The sequence below is a fragment of the Phascolarctos cinereus genome, unplaced genomic scaffold, assembly GCF_003287225.1.
Source record: "Phascolarctos cinereus isolate Bilbo 61053 unplaced genomic scaffold, phaCin_HiC Scaffold_5;HRSCAF=322, whole genome shotgun sequence".
Taxonomy (NCBI): Eukaryota; Metazoa; Chordata; class Mammalia; order Diprotodontia; family Phascolarctidae; genus Phascolarctos; species Phascolarctos cinereus.
Window position 1 is genome coordinate 237162342 of NW_027555958.1, and position 16033 is coordinate 237178374.

The following is a 16033-nucleotide window of genomic DNA, read 5'->3' on the forward strand; positions in this document are numbered from 1 at the left end:
AGAAGAGCTCTAAGATTAATGAAGTTTGCTAAGAGAAGAAGTGGATCAATTTTAGAATGAAAACACTTGGAGAGAAGGTGAGAGAAGAGGACTTTATAGAGTAAAAATATTTAAAACCTACATGGCCCTTCCACAACTAGGATCTCACCAATTTGAGCCCGCCCTCCACCAATGCAGATTCCAAAGGGACAAACTGAAAAGGAAATGTGCTTTTGAAAGAATCTCGGCAGAAAACTTAGAGCTTACCTTAGGGACCATCTAGTCCAACCCCTTCATTTTACAGATGGGAAGCTGAGGAGCATAGAAGTTAAGTGACTTTAGTAAGGAGACTGAGCTACTCAGAGGCAGAGCTGTAAAGCTTACCAGGGCAATATAAAATAAAGTCAAAATGGGACCACTGAAATGTATTTAAATTTTATTTTATAGTTAGAAACTAATTTTTTAAAACATACCTCAGATACATTTTTTGCATTTATAACAATATCATTCCTACATCGAACAAAAAATAAACACAATCCTTTGAGTCTCTCAGGTGCAGAATCCACATACAATCTCATTATTCTGGCTCCTTTTGCAACTCCAGTCAACACTCGACCACATTCTGAAAAAGAAACTCAAGAGCTTTTTAAGTGATCAGATATACAACACCTATTTCTTGACTGGAATACTACCAATGGTAAATAAACTAGGTGGATGACCAAACTAATATTGTCTATTCTTCCCTAACTCTAAAGGTTAATTTGGTTCCAATCTGGGAAATATGATTTCAGACTATACTGGCTCTGGTGGTGTAGAAAGGACACCTGGTCCAAGCCAAAGGATCCTAGGAGGTAGAACCTGGAAAAAGGCCATTTCTTATAGAGAAGTCTCCTAAGAAGCTGTTTGAGGAATAGAAGTTCAGCTGTCAGGCAAATACTCTCATTCAAAATAAATGTGAATTGAGAGTGACCTCAGTCTAAGTAGAAGGTATAGTAAATGAAACATGATTTTAAATATGCTGCTTATATGGTCTGTTAGAAAAGACAACAAAACCTAGAAATGCAAGCAGTGTGCTACCCAAGCAGGATATTAATATTTGCTAGGGGGATTGTGGACATTTGTAAAGATCTTGGGATATTGCGAAAATGGGGGAAAAAACAGCATGAGGCAGCTCCACAGCTAGAGAAGTGAGTTTAGAATGAGGCTATAAAAATAAAAGTAGGGCTAGTTTAGAGAAGTCTGTCTTTGGCATATATAGTAGTCTGGGTTTCAAAAAAAAGTGTTCATGAAAATTCTGAATAAAGCCTTGGTAAACTACTAAAACTTTTGTCCAAAATATAGTTTATTCTCAGAGTTCTTGACACTAAATATTTATGCTTTGTACTCAAAATGACTGATTGTGTATATGCAATATATATACTACAGGGGTCACCATGGGGACTAGGGTATCATAGTACAGGCGAAAGGCCCTAATTGTCAAGGGTAGGTCTTTGAAAAAGAAATCTTGACACAAAGGTCTAAGACCAGGAGACATCCCAATAGATAAGCAGTCAGAGAATATACAAACAAACAACTCTGAAAAGAATGTCAAACCATTAACAATCATATGAAAGATTGTTCCAAACCAATGACAATAAGAGAAAGGCTAATTAAAACAACTCTGAGGCAGAGCCAAGATAGCAGAGAAAAGGCAGTGACTTGCCTGAGCCATCCCCAAAACCATTCCAAACACCTTTAAATAATGCCAGTGTAGACCAGGCCCCAGCAAACCAGGAACAGGCCTTGGGAGTGAATGAATCAGCAGCTGTGATGGCTGCTTCTGGAGCTCTCAGCCCACAGACGGTAAGGAAGTTGAACAATTGGTCAAAAGGAGATCTCTTTGCTGCCATTGGGGGCAGGGCTCTGTTGCTTCTCCCATACTCAGATCCAGGTCACAGTCCTGGGTGGCAGTCCCAGGGCAAGGAAGAGCATTAGCATATCAGAGCTTGCAGCTGCAATGAAGAAGGGACCCTCATCCCAGTTCCAGGGCAGAAAAGAGTGCTTGTGGTCATTCACAGACCAGAGCACAGATCTCCTTAGATCATACCACCTTGGAAGAAGTAAAAACCTACAGGTCCCTAAAAGTATCTCTGAAAATGGCTGCCCCAAACCCCTGAAGCTTGGGACACTGTGTCCTCCCCCCTCGAAGTAGAGTCTCACTTTAACAGAGGTTTTTTCTTTTTAATTTTTTTTTTTAGGCATTTGGGGTTAAGTGACTTGCCCAGGGTCACACAGCTAGTGTCAAGTGTTTGGTCTGAGGCCGGATTTGAACTCAGGTCCTCCTGACTTCAGGGCCACTGCTCTATCCACTGCACCACCTAGCTGCCCCTTTAACAAAGTTAAAAGTCAAAAAATAAACTGGAAAAATGAGCAAACAACAGAAAAAAATTCTGACCACAGTAAGTTACTATGGTGACAAGAAAGATCAAAACACACACATAGAAAAAGATAACAAAGTCAAAGCACCAATATCCAAAATCTCCAAGAAAAATAGGAATTTGTCTCAGGCCATGGAAGAGCTCAGAAAGGATTATGAAAATCAAGTAAGAGAGAGAGGGAAAAAAAATGGGAAGAGAAATGAAAGTGATAAAAAAAATCATGAAAAAAGATTCAGCAGCTTGGTAAAACAGATACAAAAAAAACAGCAAAGAAAATTAACATCTTCAAAAGCAGAAGAGGCCAAATGGAAAAAGAGGTACAAAAATTCACTGAAGAAAAAACTCCTTAAAAAGTAGAATTGCATAAGCGGAAGCCAACGACTTTACGAGAAAGCAAGAAATGGTAAAACAAAATCAAAAGAATGAAAAAACAGAAGACAATATCAAATAACTTATTGGAAAAAATAACTGACCTGGAAAATAGATCCAGGAAAGAGAATTTTCAAATTACTAGACTACCCGAAAGCCATGATCAAAGAAAGAGCCTAGACATCATCTTTCAAGAAATTATCAAGGAAAACTGCCCTGAGGTCCTAGAACCAGAGGGTAAAATAGTCATTTGAAAGAATCCACCACCATCTTCTAAAAGAGATCCCAAAATAAAAACTGCCAGGAATATTATAGCCAAACTCGAGAGCTCCCAGCTCATGGTTAGAATGTTGCAAGAAACCAGAAAGAAACAATTCAAGTACTGTAGAGCCACAGTCAGGATAACACAAGATTTAGCAGCTTCTACATTAAAAGACTGGAGGGCTTGGAATATGATATTCCAGGGGGGGCAAAAGAGTTAGGCTTATAACCAAGAACCCAATCTTGATGAAAAGAACAGAACTGAATAGAAAAATTGACTTTCAAATACAAGACTCAAGAGAAGCATAAAAGAATAAACAGAAAAGGGAAATAATAAAGGATTTAATAAGCTTTAACTGTTTATAGTCCTATGGGAATATGTAACTCATTAAAACTTTCTCATTATTAGGAGTACATGTAGACAGAGGGCACAGATGTGAGTTAACTATGAAGGGATGATATCTAAAAAAAATAAGTTAAGGGGTGAGAAAAAATATGCACTGGGAGAAAAACAAAGGGAGGGGTAGAATGGGGTAAATTATCTCACATAAAAGAAGCAAGAAAAAGCTTTTACAGTGGAAGGGAAGATGGAAGAGGTGGGGGGGCAGTGAGTGAAACTTACTCTCATCAGAACTGGCTCAAAGAGGGAATAACATATACACTTGATTGGCTATAAAACTCTATCTTACCCTACAGGAAAGCAGGAGGGGAAGTGGTTTAAGAAGGGCAGGGTGATTGAAGGGAGGGCAGATTAGGAGAGGTGGTAGTCAGAAGCAAAATACTTTTGAGGAATGACAAAGTAAAAGGAGAGAGAAAATAGAATAAACAGAAAGGAGGAAAGAAATAGGATGGAGGGAAATATATTTAGCAATTATAACTATGAAAAAAATTTGAAGCAAATTCTCTGACAAATTCCTCATTTCTCAAATATATAAAGAACAAAGTCAAATTTGTAAAAATGTAAGCCATTTCCCAATTGATAAATGGTCAGTAGATATGAACAGTTTTCAGATGAAGTAATCAAAGCTATTTATAGACATATGAGAAGGTGCTCTAAATCACTATTGACTGGAGGAATGCAAATTGAAAGAATTCTGAGGTACTACCTCATACCCATTAAGATTGGCTAATAGGACAGAAAAGGAGAATGACAAATGTTGGAAGGGATGTGGGGAAAATGAGACATTAATACACTGTTGGTGGAGTTGTGAACTGATTCAACCATTATTTAGAGCAATTTGTAACTATGCCAAAAGGGCTATAAAATCATGCATACCCTTTGACCTAGCAGTGCCACTACTAAGGTCTGTCTCCAAAAAGATAAAAAAAGGGAAAAGGACTTATATGTATATAAATAGTTATAGCAGCTCTTTTCTGGTAACAGGAAGTTGGAAATTGGGGGGATACCTTTCAATTGAGGAATGACTGAACAAACTGTGTTATGTGATTGTGACTGAATACTATTGTGTTATAAGAAATGATGAGCAGGGTGCTCTCAGAAAAACCCAGAAAGACTTACATAAGCTAATGTAAAGTGAAATGTACCATCTACAAAAGTAACAGCAACACTGTATGATGATGAGCAGAGAATGACTTAGCTATTCTCAGCAATACAATGATCTAAGACAACTCAGAAGGACTTATGATGAAAAATGTTATCCATTCCCAGACAAAGAACTGATGGTGTCTGAATAAAGATTGAAGAATACTTTTTAAACTTTATTTTTCTTGAGGGTTTTCTTGGTCTATGTTTTCTTTCAAAACAGGACTTATATGGAAATGTGTTTTGCATGACTACACATGTATAACCTGTATCGAATGGCTTGCCTTCTCAATGGGGGGGGGAGAGGAAGGTTGAGGAAGGAGAAGTGAGAGAATTTAAATTTTTTAAAAGAATGTTAAAATTGTTTATATAATGGGGGAAAGAAAATAAATATATTTTTTTAAAATGTATAACAAGTTAAAACAACCAACTCTGAGATTTCACCTCACACTCAAAAAACTGACAAAGACAAACAGTTGGGAATAGTTGAAGTTAAAGGGGTTGATGAAACACATAAACAATGCTGGTGAAACCATGAATAGGTTCAATGACCCTGGAAAATAAGTTGAAATTATGTGAAAAATAGCGACTAAATAGTGTCCTTTGACACAGAAATCCAGAGTATCTCCCTAAATTGGCCAAAGACAGAAAAAAAGGTTCCTTATAAAACAAAATGGCAGCATTTTTTGTGACTGCAAAGAACTGGAAACAAGGTGCATGTCCACTGATCGGGAAATGGCTAAACCAAGCATGGTTGAATGTAATGGATGTAATATTATATTGCAACAAATAGAAAAAGAAACAAGAAATATAACAGATTCAGAGAAACACAGGAAAAGTGAACTGATGTAGAGTCAAATAAACAATTAAAACAATGCAGACAACAATAACACTGTAAACAAAAAGAGTAATAAAAGTGGAATGCTTACCAGTCTGAGCTCTGAAAATGGGGCAATGCACAGCCACGCACAACCCTCCTTTAGGTGAAAAGGTGGGGTTGTACTGGCACAAAATGTTGAAGATGCTACCACATGCAATCATGGACTGGTTGGTTTTGCTTTTGTCGTTGTTATAAGGAAAGCTCATTGGTGTGAAGAGGGTGGATGATGTATGTATGATGATGTAAAAATGAAAGGCATCAGTGCAACTTTAAAAAAAAAATGTGGTTAGGAAAGGTTCTCCTCTCTTCTCCTTCCACTCTCCTGAGGAATACCTATTAACAATGAAGATTACCAAATGAAATTCCAAAACCAAAGAAAAACATCACTAAGTTCCTCTATCCTCTCCATAGGTTTGTGGCCACCAGCAAGGGCAGGTGATGGGGACAGAATTTTCCCAGTGGCACCTGGGCAGCAGCATCAGTGGGTCACTTAGTTTAGATTATAAAACCCTCAAGGAGCTGACACCTAGCTACGACAGAGGAGGTTGATAGCTTGTATTGCAAAGGGAGTAAAGTGAACGGTAAAGTGTTGGGAGATATAGATAGGAGTAATTATGGACAGGCCCGACAGCTGATTACTGTTTGGCTATCAGAGTGAAGGTAGGATGTGACCTGTCTTCCCATCCATTGTCTGGTTGATTACACAGACCTTGAAGTCTGATTTACAGAGTCCCAGGAGGCCAGACTCTCACTTCGAAGACTATAGTTATAGAGGATACATCATAAAGATGAGATTTCAGGTAGGGACTACTCTAAGGGTCACACTGAGTAAAAGCCAGCATGCCTGGGAGCCCAGAGACACTCCTAGGAGATCAGCCTAAGACCAGGACCAGCTTTCCTGGAGTTGCTACTAGAGAAGTAAAAGACTTCTAGGTTTCTACATTGAAGCATACTTTTTTTAACTTTATTATTCTTTGGTTTTTTGGTCTGTATTTTCTTTTGCAAATCACTAACATGGAAATGTTTTGCATGGCTGCATATGTATAATCTATATTAGATTGCTTACCTTCTCAAGGAGTGGCGGAAGGGAGAGAACTTTTTAAAAACAAACGTTAAAAATTTTTGTTTACATGTAATTCAGAAAAAATGAAATTATATATATAAAAAAAAGAATCTGGATGCTATAACATTTGGTGCTTATGTGTTTAATATTGCTATTTCTTTGTTGTCTATGGTACCTTTTATCAAAATGCTTATTTCTGAATTAGATTTAACTGGCTTTTGTTTTATCTGACATCATGACTGTTACCCCTGCTTTTTTCTGCTCCAGCCCCTTATAGTTACTCTGTATATCTGTTTCAAGTGTGTTTCTTAGAAACAATATATTGTCAGATTTTTGTTTTTTGCTACCCACTTCCATTTTATGAATGAGTTAATCCCATTCACAGCTATAATTACTATGCATTTCCTTTCATCCTTTTTTTCCTGTTTATCCTTCTCTTCTCTCTCTCTCTCTCTCTCTTTCTCTCTCTCTTTCCCTGTTCCTACTCAAGTATGTTTTGTTTATGACCACCATTTCCCTTAATCTACCCTCTCGTCTATCAGCCCCCAAAAACACCCCCCCCGCTTCCTCTTACCCTTTTCCCCTCCTACTTCCCTGTAGGGTAGGATAAGATTTCTATACTCAATTGAGTGTATATGTTATTCCCTCTTTGAGACAATTCTCCTAAAAGTAAGGTTTATATGTTGCCTGTTGTGTTTGTGTGTGGTTTATCCTTTGTTCTCAAAGACGACCGTGACATCAGGAGATGACGACATGACTTGCAACTGACTTTGATTTGAGCGAGGAAGGGCTGTGCAGTCACCAGCCTTACATTCTCCTCCAGAGTCTTCTGGGTCCAGTGGCAGTTATCAATGAGGATGACTGGAGATGGCCCAGGATGCAGTGGGAGACCTTGGCCCTTTTAAGCTAAGGTCTTTATAGGTTCTTACTTTGAGTGAGGCAATGCTAATTCAGTAAATAGGCCTCTTTAAGAAGTGAGTCAATGGATAGCCTCTTTGTTCAAAAAAAAAAAAATTAAACTAGTTTGCTAGCCAAAAGAGACCACTATTTACATTCACTCAGAGCCAGGAGGGCACAAAAAATAACCATTAAGTGGTACTTGGGCAGGGACCTCTTGTTGATATTCAGAGTGAATTGGTTTAAGGCTTGGTCTTTGAGATAGAAATTTAGTCAGTAAACCCAAGTTAACTTGGTAGGTAGCTTTCAGCCATCAAAATTTACCTTCCTTTGGGCAGAACAACTTCAGGTAGGGGGAAAGGAAAGGACAAGAGAGAAGAGGAAAGGAGAAAAGAGGAGATGAAAGGGGAAAAGAGGAGAGGAACTTTTAAAATTTTAATTATAATTTTATAATTTTATATATTTTATATTATTTTTGAAGTCTGATTAAATATGAATATATTCATATGTTTTATAGTATATATTTTTTGAAATCATCCCATTAAAGTGAACTCAAACCTATGTCCTCTATCTATGTAGCCCCCTTCTAAGTGCCCTGTAGGATAAAGTTCTTATGAGCTACAAGTAATATCTTCCTATATAGGACTATAAACAGTTTAACCTTATTGAATCTCTTATGGTTACTCTTTCATGTTTATCTTTTTTTGCTTCTCTTTAGTCTTGTATTTGAAAGTCAGATTTTCTATTCTACCCTGGCCTTTTCATTAGGAATACTTAAAAATCCTCTATTTCATTAAATATACATTTTCCCCCTAATTATACTCATTTTTGCTTGGTAGGTGATTCTTGCTTGTAATTCTACTTCCTTTGCCTTCTGGAATATCATATACCAAGCCCTCTTATTCTTTAACATAGAAGCTGCTGGATCTTCCTGACTGTGGCTTCACAATATTTGAATTATTTCTTTCTGGCTGCTTGCAATATTTTCTCCTTGAGATGGGAGCTCTGGAATTTGGTTACAGTAATCCTGGGAGTTTTCATTTTGGGATCTCTTTTAGGAGGTGATCAGTGGATTCTTTCACTCCCCATTTTACCCTTTGGGTATAGGACATCAGGACATTTCTTCTTGATAATTTCTTGAAATTTAATATCTAGGTTCTTTTTTTATCATGGCTTCCAGGTAGTACAATAGTGCTTAAATCACCTTTCCTGAATCTATTTTCCAGGTCAATTTGTTCCAATGAGATATTTCACATTTTCTTCTCTTTTTTTCCTTCTTTTTATTTTGCTTTACTGTTTCTTAATGTGTCGTGGAGTCATTAACTTCTACTTGCCTAATTATAATTTTTAAGGAATTATTTTCTTCTTTTTCCATTTAATCAATCCTACCTTTTAAGGAGTCCCTTTCTTCAGTGAATTTTTTTTTTACTACTTTTTCCATTTGACCAAATTAGAAAATTTTAAATGGAATACCTCATCATAGAAGAATTTCCTGACAAAAATTACAAGTGAAAATGAGGTTGCAACCTAAATAAGTTTCCAAATGGTTCCTTTGTTAACCAAGCAAGGGAGGCTGTTTACTGATTGTGAATTATCAAATAATGCTTGCAGCAGCTGAAGAAATGTGTCCAGAGAAAATATACTTGTTTAAGATTATTTGGCTCAATTAAAAATTATATCCTTGTGGACTGATATTGGTATTTGACAGTTCCTATCTGTATGAGAAAAAAACATTTTTAAAAATGAAATAAGTGAAATCTTATTACAGATGAGCATTAATAGATGAAAATTTGCAATTGATTTTAATAGGGAATACTAACTTTGAACTATTAAAATATTATCCCCCAAGAAAAGAATTCCATTCTTCTCATTAGTAGACTTTTACTACAAAAAACATTGTACTGAACTATTATTATTTTGAATTTCAACAAAAATGTTGGAAATTTGTTTTCTCTCTTGATACATAAGTACCCACATATCACTGATTCTGCCTCTTAGCCCACAAAGCCCAAAATATTTACAATCTGGCCCTTTACAGAAAAAGGTTGCTGCCCCCAGAATAGAAGACTTTCAAGCATTTCTGATGAAGAAATCAGAGCTAAGTAGAACTTTGAAATACAAACTTAAGAGGAAAACCAAGAAAGGTAAATTTATCTAAGCAACTAAAAAGGAAGGAGAAAAATTTAGAACTCAAAATCTTGTAAAAATGAATGCTAAATATGTTTTAATATATCTAACTTGTTAATGTATCTGTTATTTGGACATCATAACAATTATGCAAATAATGGGGATTTAGGGAAGGAATGGAAATACTTTAAAATGTGTCATGATTCTAGAAGACAGAGAAGTTCACCTCATTCAACTGACATTCAGTGTGTTTGCCTTCATAGATGAGCAAATCTCCATGTTTGTAGTGTCCACTGAGTGAAAATGAAAATGTAGAACTGAAGTATAATTCTATGAATAAATGAATGCATTTTTTAAAAAGCATTTATTCCATACTTCCCATGTGGAAAATTTTCATAAAAGACTCTCCTAGAATTTTCTTCCATTTGCTGTCATTCTCCTTCATTCCCTTCTTATTTTCTCATTTCCATAACATCAGAATTATAATAACAAGTTAAACCCATGATCCATCCAGTGCAGCTCTCTAATGGCATCAAGGCAAGGCTTATGGAAAATATGGCTGTCCTCTATAAAATCAGTGTCAAAAAGATTAGGACTGTTCCCCAAATCCTTCCCCAGTTAATAACCTATTATTGATATCAAAATTCTTCTTGAACCTATTTATGTATTCAGTCAATAAAAAAATCATTTATTAAGTTAAAAAATGAATGCTAAAAATGCACAATAATTGGGAAAAATAAAATAGTATTAAAGAGGAGAAAAAAACTTTAATGTCTTCAAAGGATATTGAGAAAGTCAAATTAAAAGAACAAGTTGCTATGGGTGTACTGATTCTGTTCTGGAGGGGAGTTGAAGGCAAAAAGAAGGAAGGGGAAAAGAAATACACTAATATAGGAAAGAGAAAGGAGATGCAGCTTATTATTCCTCAGAAATGGAATGTGTAAGAAGAGTGTACAAACATGAAAGAAGAGGTGGAGGCAATAGGCAACAGTTGAAGCTCATTTTTATCTGAAATAGACAAAGCAGGGCTGAACACACATGTACTCACAAAGAGTTTAGTATAGAAACACATCACACAACAGAGAAAAGGGAGAGCAAAGCAGGAATGGATTGAGAAGGGGGGTAATACCAGAGATGGAATAGCTGCAAGCACAACCAAATTCCTGATCCTGAAAGGGGAAGTAAAAGGGAAGAAAGGAAAGGGGGCAAAAGGAAAGTAAGAGGAAATGGGAAAGGAAAAAAAAGGAATCTAAGGGGGTGCCTTAGATTGACTTAAGACAATTGGGGAATGGCTGAACAAATTGTGCTATACAAATGTTACAGAATATTACTGCATCAAAACAAATGACAAAAGAGGCTATTTCAGAGAATCGTGGACAGCAGAGTAAAGTGAACAGAACCAGGAGTATAATTTATACAAGATAACATTGTAAATTAAAAAAATGAAATAATTAAGAGCTGTGATCAATGCAATGTCCAGTTTTCAAGAAACTAAAATAATGTGTCACCCACATCCTGATAGAGAAGTGATGGGTACAAGATACAGAGACAGACACTTTTGGACATGGCTACTACACTCTGATTTGTTTTGCTGTTTGTTATAAGAGTAACAGGGGTTATTAAAAGGTTTTTTTTCTCTTTTTCTCTCAGTTAATGGGTGCTAGGGAGTAGCAACAGGGATACAAAAAAAAGAGAGCGACTGTGACTTAAAAAAAACACACAGAATAAAACCAAAAAGTACAGAAGGGAGCACAGACAGGACAGTTTTGAAAACAACATACAGAATTTTGCCTGGGCCTGACATGTAAGAATAGAAGCATCTGCCAGGGAAAGAGGGTAACTTACTGGTTCCAGCTTTCCTGAGGCAGTCATTCTATCCACTACCTCTCAGCACCCTCTTCAACCTCCAACACCTTCACCATCCCATCACCTGAGCCCATCTGCCCATGCTCGTCCCTAACCCCTCCTCCCTGCCTGACACCCTAAGACCAAACTCCTAGGGAAGACAATAACCCATCTGAACTGATTCCTCAATAACAAACTCCCACTCTGTCATACACTGCCCATCCCTAGCTACCACTGTTCAAATCCTGTTCTCTATACCCTACTCATTTATTCCCATCACCCTCACCCCAATCTCCAAAACTTCTCACTTTAAAATTACACTCTTTCCATTGTACCCATACGTAACAAACTCACTTTCATCTGAAACCTTTTCCTTTCTCACTCTTTCCATCTTCTTACACTCAGTGAGTGTTCCCTCCTGACCTGTATGTCACAGCTTCCCTGGACACTCTTTTCATTAGCACTGGTTACATTTTCACTCATATTAAAGTTGGAATACTCCTTGTCCATTACTGTTACTTCCAGGGTCTTCCTCTACCATTATCACTCTTCCTCTTTGAGGTTCACTCATTCTTTATTTAATGCCCAATCAAAATTTGGTACCTGCTGTCTGCTGACCTCCATAACATTCTTCTTCCTTCCTCAATGAGTTCAATGCTTGGCTCAGTCTTCCTCTCTTCTCATACTCCAGCTCTCATAGTACGGGACTTCTACATAAATACTGATACTCTTTCAAATACCCTAACCTCCCCCACTTGTTCAACTTACTCATTTCCCATGACCTACTCCTTCATCCCATCCTGACTACATACAGAAATGGTCACATCCTTTATCTTTTCATCACCCACAAATGTTTCACTTCAATGTTGATAAATTTGAAATTCCCTTAATTTGATTGCAATCTGCTGTCATTCCAGTTCTCTCTCTGCCTTGCAACTCTTAACCCTATTCTTCATCATCACCATAATCTCAAATTTTCTTTACTCTTCAGTTCTTCCCTAGGTCATCATCCTTATACTGCCTATATACTCTTACTTTCTGCATCATGATCCCTTGGTGAACCAATTCAACTCTAAAATCTTTTGTCTCCTTATCCTATCACCTATGTTGCTTTGCTAAAGCTTCAGTCTTAGATATCTCCCATCATCTATTGCCTTGGCTCTTATTCACATCCTGCTGAGATGGAGAAAAATCATCAAACCATGATGATTGGTTCCCCTACAAATTTATATAACATAACTTCATCCACAACTATTGGCAAAATGGTGCCCCTCCTTCTTTGCCGCTAGTCCCCCACCTCTCCAAAGAAAGGAATGAGACACATTTTATCACCTCTTCTTTAGAATCAAAATTGGTATTGTAATGATATAGCATCAATATTGGTATTACTGAACAGTGCATATCCTTTGACTTAGCAATACCACTAATAGGTCTGTACCCCAAAGATATCAAAGGAAATTAAAAAGACCTATGTGTATAGCAGCTCTTTTTGTGGTGACAAAGAATTGGAAATTGAGGGGATGCCCACTGACCGGAGAATGGCTGAACAAGTTGTGATATATGGCTGAGATGCACTACTACTGTGCTATAAGAAATGATGAGATGGGTTAAATAACGGGGTAGAGCCAAGATAGCAGCATGAAAGCAGTGACTTACTTGAGCTCTCCCCCAAAGCCCTCCAAATACCTCTAAAAAATGGCTCTAAACAAATTCTAGAGCAGCAGAACCCACAAAAAGACAGGGTGAAACAAATTTCCAGCCCAAGACAACCTGGATGGTTGATTGGAAAGGTCTATTGTGCTGGGCTGAGAGAGGAGCACAGTTCAGCATGAGCATGCAAGCAAAGACCAGGCCTCAGCTAACCTGGAGCAGGCCTCAGAGTACTGAATCATGAGCAGCTGTGGAGGTTTCCAGATTTCTCAACCCACAAATGCCAAAGACAATGTAAAAGGTCAGTAGGAAAGGTCTGTGACCCTGCTGAGAGAGATGCTCGGTCCCAGCCGCAGTCCCAGGGTGGTGGCTACTTCTGTAGCTCTTGGCTCACAGAGAGAGGGGGAATCAAGTGGTTGATCAGAGGGGGATTGCAGGGATCTCTTTGCTGGTGCTGAGGCAAGATTCTCTTGCTTTGCCCATGTTTGGATCTGGGTCACAGTTGTGGGTGCCAATCCTGGGGCGAGAAGGAGTGCTAGCATGGTGGAGCTTCTGGTGACGGTGGAGAGGGAATCCTCACAGTTACAAGGCAGAAAAGAGTGCTAGCTCAGAGCACAGACCAGGAAAGGAGTAAACACTTTGCCTTGATCATGCCAAGCAAATATCTCTGAAAACAGCTGCACAAAACCCCTGAAGCTTGGGACAGTACATTCTCCACACTGGAAGCAGACCTCTACATTAACAAAGAGTTTAAAACTCAAGTAACTGACTGGGATCATGAGCAACCTGCGCAAAAAAAAAAGTCAGACTATAGAATCTTTCTTTGGTGACTAAAAAGATCAAAAAAATACAAAGAAAGACAACAAAGTCAAAGCTTACATCCAAACCTCCAAGAAAAATATGATCAGTCCCAGGCCTTGGAAGAGCTCAAAAGGATTTTGAGAAGCAAGTAAGGAAGTAGAGGAAAAACTGGGAGAGAAATGAGAGTGATGCAAGAAAATCATGAAAAACAAGTCAACAGCTTGCTAAAGGAGACCCAAAAAATACTGAAGAAAATAACACCTTAAAAAATAGCCTAACCCAAATGGCAAAAGAGGTCCAAAAAGCCAATGAGGAGAAGAATGCCTAAAAAGCAAATTGGCCAAATGGAAAAGGAAGTCCAAAAGCTACTGAAGAAAATACTTCCTTAAAAATTAGAATGGAGCAATGGAAGCTAGTGACTTTATGAGAAATCAAGACATTGTAAAACAAAACCAAAAGAATGAAAAAATAGAAGACAATGTGAAATATCTCACTGGAAAAACAACTGACCTGGAAAATAGATCGAGGAGAGAGAATTTAAAAATTATTGGACTAGCTGAAAGCCATGACCAAAAAAAGAGCCTAGACATCATCTTTCAAGAAATTATCAAGGAAAACTGCCCTGATATTCTAGAACCAGAAGGAAAAGAATCTACTGATCACCTCTGAAAAAGATCCCCAAAGGAAAACTCCTAGGAATATTGTAGCCAAATTCCAGAGTTCCCAGGTCAAGGAGAAAATATTGGAAGCAGCCAGAAAGAAACAATTCAAGTATTGTGGAAACACAATCAGGATAACACAACATTTAGCAGCTTCTACATTAAGGGACTGCAAGGCTTGGAATATAAAATCTGGAGGGCAAAGGAGATAAGATTACAGCCAAGAATCACCTACCCAGCAAAACTGAGTATAATCCTTCAGGGGAAAAAAATTGACATTCAGTGAAATAGAGGATTTTCAAGCATTCTTGATGAAAAGACCAGAGCTGAATAGAAAATTTGACTTTCAAATACAAGACTCAAGGAAGCATGAAGAGGTAAACAGGAAAGAGAAATCATAAGGGACTTACTAAAGTTGAGCTATTTACATTCCTACATGGAAAGATGATATTTGTAACTCGTGAGATCTTTGTCAGTATTAGGATAGTTGGAGGGGAAAAAAATTATAGCTAATTAGATAGAGGACACAGGGTGAGTTGAAGATGAATGGGTGATATCTGGAGAATAAAATTACAGAGTGAGAGAGGATTATACTAGGAGGAGGAGAAAGAGAGATAGAATGAAGTAAATTATCTCACATAAAACAGAGAAGAAAAGGCTTTTACTGTGGAAGAGAAGTGGGGGAAGATGAAAGGAAATGAGTGAATCTTATTCTCATTGGATTTGGCTTTAGAAGGGAATACCATACACACTAAATTGGGTATGGAAATCTATCTTGCCCTACAGGAAAATAGGAGGAAGGGGATGAGAGCAGGGGGATAATAAAGGGGAGGGCAGACTGGGGGAGAGGGTAATCAGAAGCAAACACTTCTGAGGAGAGACAGGGTCAAAAGAGAGAATAGAATAAATGGGGGGGGGGGACAGGATGAAGGGAAATATAGTTAGTTTTCCACAACATGACTACTACGGAAGGTTCTGCCTGACTACACATGTATAACCTGTATCAAGTTGCCTGCCTTCTCAATGACAGTGGATAGGGAGGGAGGAAGGGAGAAAATTTGGAACCCAAAGTTTTGAAAACAAATGTTTAAATTGTTTTTACATGCAAGTGGGAAATAAGATATACAGGCAATGGGGTATAGAAATCTATCTTGCCCTACAGGAAAATAGAAGAGGAAGTGCATAAGAGAAGGGGTGGGTGAGATAGAAGGGAGAGCAGATTACGGGAAGGAGTATTCAGAATGCACACTGCCTTGGGGTTGGGGGAGAGACAAGATGGGGAGAAAATCTGGAACTCAAAATCTTGTGGAACTGAATGCTGAAAACTAAAAATAAATAAATTAATAAAACTTAAAAAAAAGTTAAATAATAGAGTTGGAGATAACCCTAGATCTAAGGCACAGCTGGTGGCTCCTGTGGCCTGGAGAAGATATGCTGGTTAAACTTTGCATCTCTCCCCAGTGTCTAACACAGTATGAGCTGAATGTAGAATGAATGGAATGGAAGGAAGGATAAAAGTATTCATTAAGCATCCACTGTGAG

The 16033-nt window shown here is 37.8% G+C and overlaps 1 protein-coding gene across 1 annotated transcript in view; it reads right to left on the bottom strand.

Annotated features, from left to right (window-relative positions):
* DNAH8 (dynein axonemal heavy chain 8) overlaps positions 1-16033 on the bottom strand; it is a 419266-nt gene that overhangs the window by 394209 nt on the left and 9024 nt on the right. Inside the window, 1 exon segment of the mRNA XM_078155390.1 lies at positions 453-601. Within this exon segment, the coding sequence (XP_078011516.1) occupies positions 453-601 (149 nt within the window).